This window comes from Bison bison, unplaced genomic scaffold (assembly GCF_000754665.1).
Source record: "Bison bison bison isolate TAMUID 2011002044 unplaced genomic scaffold, Bison_UMD1.0 scf7180017864481, whole genome shotgun sequence".
NCBI lineage: Eukaryota > Metazoa > Chordata > Mammalia > Artiodactyla > Bovidae > Bison > Bison bison.
Genome location: NW_011495041.1, coordinates 303,554 through 312,151, shown reverse-complemented (window position 1 = coordinate 312,151; position 8,598 = coordinate 303,554). Strand labels below are relative to the sequence as shown.

The 8,598-nt window shown below is 45.5% G+C and overlaps 1 protein-coding gene across 1 annotated transcript in view; it reads right to left on the bottom strand.

Annotated features, from left to right (window-relative positions):
- The window catches only part of RCAN1 (regulator of calcineurin 1), an 11,555-nt gene extending 4,900 nt beyond the window's left edge, over positions 1 to 6,655 (bottom strand). Inside the window, exons 1-3 of the mRNA XM_010862251.1 lie at positions 6,321 to 6,655; positions 2,972 to 3,145; positions 225 to 384 (exon numbers count right to left, since the gene is read on the bottom strand). Coding sequence (XP_010860553.1) covers positions 225 to 384; positions 2,972 to 3,145; positions 6,321 to 6,407 — 421 coding nt within the window. The 5' untranslated portion in view covers positions 6,408 to 6,655. The remainder of the gene's footprint in view (positions 1 to 224; positions 385 to 2,971; positions 3,146 to 6,320) is intronic.
- Between the last annotated feature and the right edge of the window lie 1,943 nt (positions 6,656 to 8,598).

Sequence of the window (8,598 nt, the reverse complement as noted above, 5' to 3'; positions counted from 1 at the left end):
CTCTTCCTAAGGGAAGAGGCCAGAGATGGGCGGGTGTGCACGCTCCCCGGCAATGGGTGACCCTGATGCAGAGGCAGAAAGCCAAAGAGAGACAATTCACAGCACGCGCTGGCATCCATCTGGTGACGGGGTGAGAGGGGTGCTCTGATGGACGCCCTGGGCAAACCTCTGCATGTGTCCTCACCTCCCCCCACCCCCAGTCCTTACCCGAGGGCACGGCTTACCTGGCCCTAGCTTGGAGATAGCGTATAAAAGGTCATAGTTTATGACGGGAGTAGCGTCTTCCACTTGTTTCCAGCCGACCGGCGGCGAGGCGGGAGGAGAGATGAGGAACTGTTTGTCTGGATTCGGAGGGGCCAGGTGCGAGCTGCCTATGTGTAAAGTCTGGAAGAGAGAGGGAGGAGATGTTTCTCGAAGGGGGAAGGACTGAGGCAGCGTGAGGGCACCTCACGACCGCCTGCGGAAGACAGCGCTCAGGGACGCAACCGCGTCCACAGGCTCAGTCCGGGGTGAACCGCCAAACGGCTCACAAGCGGCGGAGAGAGGGAACTTAGATCACCGTGCAAACGTGAGTAGAGCGCCCTCCCGGGGTAGGGACTCATAGGCACCGTGGACCACGAGGAAGGATGCTTGACCTGGACTTACGGGAAAAGACCCTGATGCTGGGAAAGACTGAAGGCGGGAGAAGGGAACGACAGATGAGATGGTTGGATGGCATCACCGACTCAATGGACATGAGTTTGAGTAAACTCTGGGAGTGGGTGATGGACAGGGAGGCCGGGCGTGCTTCAGTCCATGGAGTTGCAAAGAGCTGGACACACAACTGAGTGACTGAACTGAACTGAGACTGATAGAAAATATATACAGGTAATTTTAGTACAGATGGAAAAAAAATAAAGCGCTGTGGCCGAGATCAGAAGGGATCTCAGAACCAATTGCCTGAAGCTCTTCGTGTTACGGAGGCATTACATCATATCACAGACGCTCCAAAGGCTAAGCACCACCTCCAGGACCAACATCAGTTTTCAGGGGGACAAAGCAGGGATGGGGTCTTGCCATGCTCTCAGGCTTCCCTCCCCCTTTGGGGCTCTGAATCAGATGCCAAAAGGGAGGAAGGAAAAAATAAATGCACCTTCTAGGATGTGTGCATGCCTGCTAAGGTGCATCAGCCGTGTATGACTCTTTGCGACCCCATGGACTATAGCCAGCCTGACTCCTGTGTCCATGGGGATTCTCCAGGGAAGAATACTGGAGTGGGTTGCCATGTCCACCTCCCGGGGAATCTTCCCGACCCAGGGATCAAATCATATCTCTTCTGTCTCCTGCATTGGTAGGCAGTTTCTTTACCACTAGCACCACCTGGGAAGCCCAGCTTCCAGGATACATATTTTAAGAAAAAAAATAATGATAAGGGACAATAACCAAGATCCTGGTTCTGGGGGCTTAAAAGTTATGCCAGTGAATGGAGGGCTGTTCAAGTCATCTTACATTCAAATCTGGCCACTTTGTATTTTCTTTGTTCTTTAGTATCCCGTCCCTCCTCCACCCCCCGCCTAAAAATTTCACAATGAACATGTCTTTAATAAACCAGAAAAGGTCGTGGGAGGGTCTAAGCAATCACTTATATGGAATGGTACCAAATGCAGAAGGGCATTTGTTCCCAAGGATCCGAGGTCTAAGGCTTGGATCCACCAGGGGGCAGGGCATCCGGCTCCAATTTGCCCAGGCAGGGCTGGCAAGTTCCCCTTCCCCGCAGGGTCCGGAAGCCCCTCTACACGGTCTGCCCCGAGAACTCAGGGCCCCCAGGGGGGTCTCTTTCACCAGGGAGCAGGAGCTGAAGGGCTTTTGCCCTCTTGCCAAGCTGTTAAGACGTCTATAACATCGTCAAGTGGAAATTTATGAGCTGCCTGGAAGATGGGTGGTCTACCATCAAGGAGGGGAGGGGGCAGGAAGGAGGTGATGGGCAGGAGGAAAAGCAAACCTGCTCTGGAGCCCCCCACCCCACCTGGAACTGCCCTGGCACGCAGACCCCCGCTTACCAGAAGGATTTCTTCCTAAAAGGATTTCTTACCATTTTGCTACCTGCCTAATGAACCCATTTCTTTCCCCTGTTTCAGACTGGACCTGGCAGCCCCCATGTTGATGTGCAGGGCGGGTTTGCAGATACAGGCTCTCCAGAAGTAAGTGGGCTACTGAGTCCTGCTCAGAACCTGCATAAAGCCAGAACCTCTCTAGTCTGGGGTTCTAGCAAAGTCACGTCTACCACCCTGTGGTCCTCTACCTTCCAGAGTCAGGAAAAGACTCTTTTTCCCATCATCACTCAACTCAAGAAGGTCATCTATGAGGTCAGGGATCAACTATACCCCGCTATCTCAAAATTGGGGATGTGATACATTTATAGTATGAATTTTGCCCCTCTGAAGACGATTTCTTGGCGTTTTCAATCAACATATAGGTAATGGGTGTCTAGGAACCTCCCTGGTGGCTCAGTGGTAAAGAATCCACCCACGATGCAGCACACCCAAGTTCGATCCCTGGGTCGGGAAGATTCTCTGGAAAAAGAAATGGCAACCCACTCCAGGATTCTTGCCTGGGAAATCCCATGGACAGGGGAGCCTGGTGGGCTACAGTCCATGGGGTCACAAAAGAGTCGGACACAACTTAGTGACGGTAACAACAACAATGGATATATACTCTGTTTTATGGGAAAGCTGGTGGCTCAGATGGTAAAGCGTCTGCCTGCAATGCGGGAGACTTGGGTTTGATCCCTGGGTCAGGAAGATCTCCTGGAGAAGGAAATGGCAACCAACTCCAGTATTCTTCCCTGGAAAATCCCATGGATGGAGGAACCTGGTAGGCTAAAGTCCACGGGGCTGCAAAGAGTCAGACACAACTGAGCGACTTCACTTTCTTTCACTTTAAGGGTGAGAGGGAGAAGGGGGAAGTGTGGGTATCAGTGAAATCCACTCACCTGAGCAAAATATAATTTCATTTCCTTTCCAAGAAATTCAGTCTTATGTAGCTGGAGTCTGGCATCTGCTGCAGATAAGGGGTTGCTGAAGTTTATTCTGACCCGTTTGAAGCTTTTAAAATACTGAAAGGTGATATCTTTGTCATAAGTCCTAAAGAGGGATTCAAATTTGGCCTGAAAAATAAAAAATGAAAGGAATTGGAATCTACCTGCACATGACCTTTGACTGGATGGCTTCATTACTATTCTTATGGAGAAACTGAATCATTCATTGTTTCAAGAACTTCCAACTTCAGATCTTATTGTTCCATGATCCTACCCAATCCAGCGAACTTCAGTCCCACCACTCCGCTTAGGACAATGCCCTGTCCATCAAATATTACTTAGGGCTTTCAAACACTGGAGCTAGTTTGAAAAAAAATTTTTTTTAAATTGAATTGGGAAACAATAAAGTTAATTTTAAAAGGCTTGCATTTCTCATTTTTTTTTCTGCCCTATGGGTGGTAAAGGTACATTTTACCTATGGTTGTTTGCCTTTTTTTATGTTGTTTTTTTGTTTTAAATTAGAGGATAATTACTTAACAATATGCGATGTTTTTTGCCATACATCAGTATGAATTGGCCGTAAATATGTTCCTTCCTTCTTGAAGCTCCTCCCACCTTCCTCCCCATCCCACCCCTCTAGGTTGTCACAGAGCACTGACTGTGGGCTCCCTGTGCCTTACATCAACCTCCCACTGGCTATCTAGTTTACATACGGTAATGTATAGGTTTCAATGCTGTTCCCTCAAATCATCACATCCTCTTCTTCCCCCACTATGTCCACAAGTCTGTTCTTTATGTCTGTGTCTCCTTTACTGCCCTGCAAATCAGATCGTCAGTACTATTTTTCTAGATTTTATACATATGCGTTAATATATGATATTTGTCTTTCTCTTTCTGACTTACTTCACTCTGTATAAAAAGGCCTTGCATTTCTTATCATAAAGGAAGCAGTTTAAAAAAAAAAAAATTCCCAGTGGTATTTTCTCAGTCTGTCATTTTTTAACTCTCTAAAATAATACTGGTTTTTAAAAATGAATGTACTGTCAAAGAACCTGTTTCTATACACTGGCTTTAATACACGTATGCATTTAGCTCGAGTGTTTAAGAACTAGTGAACATTGTGAAGCAGCATGAGATCTTAGAACTAAAATGCCTGAGTTCAATGATTAAAAGCCTAGATTCAGGAGAATGTTTCATCAGATCCTGGGAAAAGTTCTGCAGAAGCAACCCCCACCACCACCACCACAGGGTTGGGTCCTGAATGGGGTGTGGTTTTGGGGAACTGGGAGACCACTGCCATCTTTTCCAACCAGAGGGGAAGGTGTTGATGGACAGTCTTGAAATTTGTAGGAAGATTGTGCAGGGGCTGTCAGTTACCAGATTTCTGAATCTTTTTTGCAGACTAAACTCTGGGGATGGTGAGAGGCCGATGGGGTTGGCTGAGAGCGGGGCTGGGACAGACAGCGTGTCCTCTACCCAGGTGACTGGCGAGATGAGGAGGCCTGGAAGGACCCTGGAAATCTATAGAGAGCATGCTGTTTCTGGAAAGTGGAGAGAGGATTCCAGCAGAAGAGGAGAACGTCCCTGAGACTTTTTGGTGCTAGGGAGTGGAGGAGGGGATGGTCCTCCGGATAGATGCATGGTTGGTCAGGGCCTGCCTTCCCTCCTGGCTGGCATCTCTACCAGGTGAGTGGGAAGAGCTCACAGAGTTTCTCTCTTCCAGTTCCTTGGCTTTTCTTTAGTTGATGTAAAAGCCTGTGACTTTCCCACGAGAGGTGTCGCAGAGAAACAGAAGGACAGCGAATGCGCAGCAGATGGTCCAGCTTCGAGTTTATCTGGCCGCGCAGTGACTTGGTTGGTCTCTGCCCCTCTGCGGAGCATGGGTAAGTCCGGGGCGTGAGGGTGTCTGTGCGGATTTGGAATTTCACACGACCTCATCCGTAGGCATTGTGACCAGCTGTTTCGAGTTATGATTCATAACTTAAGAGATATGACTTTGATGGATATTTTTAGACGGCAAGTCAGGGCTGAGGACCAGAGTGCAAGAGAACCCACCCTACCTTGTTAATTTCGTATTGCTCTCCTACCGTTCTTTTATAAAATAATCTTATTTGTTATTCCAGTTGTTGGGTGGCATCTCTACTGAAATGAGTAAAAAGTGATTTTACTCACATAAGGCTAATATTAAATACATAGATTTTGTAGAACGTTTACACATAGATTGGGCTTCCCAGGTGTGCTAGTGATAAAGAACCCATCTGCCAATGCAGGAGACTTAAGAGACGTTGGTTTGATCCCTGGGTCGGGAAGTTCCCCTGGAGGAGGGCATGGCAACCCACTCCAGTATTGTTGCCTGGAGAATCCCATGGACAGAGGAGCCTGGCAGGCTACATACAGTCCATAGGGTTGCAAAGAGTTGGACAAGACTGAAGCAACTTAACAAGCACCCACGTACACATAGACTATTCTCTAATATCTAGTTAAAAAAACTACGATTCTGGCTTGTAAGCAGACTACATGATTAGGGAGTTAAATTTGATTTAAAAAAAAGAAAGAAAACTTCCCAAGACTCAGTATAGCTTTAGGCATAAGAATATAACATGATCACTGCCCCCTAAAGAGAACACACAGAATTCATTCATATACAGTCTTGTTTTAGAGATCAGTTAGATAGCTTCATAGCTACTGATGGAAATCTTGGCATTTTAATCAAATGAAGAAGTAAAGCATGGTAGTTAAAATCACTAGTTATATTAATAACCATTGATGACAGCTGCTTTCCAGGAGGTAGGATATTTAACTTATCTATTTATTATTTGCTATGGGTGCATTTTCTCCACCTGGAAAAACCTACAAAGTTGAAGATAGGCCCTTATAATTACTTCAAACATTCAAATATCTCTACAATAGTGATTTCCTAAGATACAATCAAAGTATCCTGAACTCGAGATGTCAAAGTGAAACATTCTGTGCACTGTAAGAAAAGTCCTCCCTCCAAAAGTTTACTTACAATCTACACAGAATGAAACAAACAAACACCATGCTGAACCCTGCCTTACTAATTGGCCAAGAGACAGAGACATTTTTAAATACTGAGCTTTAAAAAATTCTTTCAGAGGTAATTCCTCAGGCAATACCTTTTGATTCTGAAGGCTCAAAGCATTCTGGATGCATTTCAAAAACCCCCCAAACCCGCAGAGAACCACACATCCCCACCAACTATCTCAGCTAATAGTACCAAATAACATCATGCTTTGAAAACTCTCTAAAAAAAAAAAAAATTACATTATATCAGAAGCCTTACCCTGGTTTCACTTTCGCTGAAGATCTCACTGTTTGCCACACAGGCAATCAGGGAGCTAAAACTGTAGTTAAAATTTCTAAAGTGCATCTTGCTTTCTTACAGTGACAGCTACAGCGACTCCCGCAGTCGAGCCCCAAGTGGATGGAGTTCCTTTACCAGAAGCTGTCAGGTTCTTTCTCGAGCTGGCGCTTATAAAGCAATGAGGTCTGGCTCCCCCCGCCCCTGCCCCAACCCCGGGGTAAAAAAAAGCACTGCTTCCAGGGCATCCTGTTTGGACACCAAATTCCTGAGTCAAGCCCTGCTTGACTTGCAGGCGGACAGGGACAGAGTGTAAGTTTCTACTGGAAAGAGGTGACGTCAACACCTTAGTCATTTTCCCTATGCTAATTAACTTCGCTTGGGGAGGATGGAAAAAACGGCCGAGGTTTGCTTTGCAGCTGTTTTATCTCTCCCTCTTGCAGCATAGTTTCCACTGGTAGTAATTCCATTCAGCCACTCAGTCACCAGGCTCCGCCGCTGAATGGGACGACCCTTCTTAGGATGGAAAATGTTACAGACAGAAGCAGGAAGGGCTACAGCAGTAAATAGTAATTAGCCTGCAGGGAACTTTCAAGGCTTGGAGAAACCTGGAAACCGAAGTCTTGGGGAATGGTTTGATCCCTGTAATTTCCTGAACACTTAAATCAAAGTTTCATATACTGGGATATTAGAGAAAACATTTGGAAATCTGTCTTGGTCAATGACCTCTGTTTTTTTAAGAAAAAAAGTAGAATTTGTTACGAAATGTGCCCCGTCCTCACCCCCCCTTTTTTTTTCTGATGAAACTTTATTGGATCAATGTCCTAATTCTCACTAGTATTTCATAGTGAGAATGTGGGAAGCGGTCCTAGGATTTTCGTTGGAAAACTTTGTAATTGGACAACTAGGAATAGGTAGCTCTTTGATCATTTCCTAACGCCTACTGAATTCGGAAAAAAGATACGAAAACATTTTAGAGTAATCTGAACCTCTGAAGCTGAGAAAGAAAACATTAAGAGGCTGTCTGCTTGGAGACTCAGAGGCTGTTTTTGGTTTTGTTTTAAATAGGAAAGGATGAAGAAATAGAAAGAATGGAGAGCACAATTGAAAAGCTAGTTCAGTTGGCCTTTTTGCAGGTAAGAGGTCTGGTCTAGAAGCACACTGGAATAGCAGGGTACCAGTTTTTTGAAAAGGCTGCAACTTCCCCCAAGTTTTCATTTTACTATTATTATTTTAATTGAAGTACAGTTGATTTACACTGTTGTGTAAGTTTCAGGTGTATAGCAAAGTGACTCAGTTATACTTCTTCAGGTTCTTTTCTCATATCAGTTATTACAGGATATTGACTATAGTTCACTGTGCTATACAGCAGGTCCTTGTTGCTTATCTCTCTTAAATGTTATTGTTGTTTACTCACTAAGTTGTGTCCAACTCTTTGCAACCTCATGAACTGTAGCCCACCAGGCTCTTCTGTCCATGGGATTTCCCAGGGAAGAATACTGGAGTGGGGTGCCAGTTGTTTCTCCAGGGGAATCTTCCTGACCCAGGGACCAAACCCGAGTCTCCTACATTGACAGGCCAATTCTTTACCGCTGAGCCACCAGGGAAGCCTTTACTCCCATTAAAATGCTGCAACTCTTTGAACTCCAAGTACTTTGTCAGTTTAGGTCCCTATGGCGGTCTGAGTGCTAGGTTCTTCCCACTCTCTCCAATTTCATTATCGCCTAAACGCAGTCACGTTATTTATGAAAAACATTCTCTAGTCTAGAGGCACACGTGGACACCTCTTAAGCTTCCAAAAGTTAAGTGGAATCCCGCTGTTCACATGTAAAAATTAACTTCAAAGATTCATTAAAGTCAGCCAATAATGAAAAGAATATATGCAACAGGAAAGAGCAAGCTGAGTATTTATTCCTCCATAAAAGGAAACGCAAAGTCTTCCTGGATGAGTGAGGGTTGCTTAATCTCCATGCGTGGTTCCCTGCTGCCAGTTGTAGGGTTATGTAAGAGACCAGTTATGGTGTTTGCTTTGCCAAATTACCTGTAACTCCCAACCCAGGAGATTTAAATGCAAAAGATCTAGAAATGTTTTGAATGCTGTAAAATTGTGTGTGTGTGTGTGTGTGTGTCTGCTCAGTTGTGTCCAACTCTTTGCCACCCCATGGACTATAGCCCACCAGGCTTCTCTGTCCATGGGATTTTCCAGGCAAGAATACTGGAGTGGGTTGCCATCTCTTCCTCCAGGGGATCTTCCTAACCC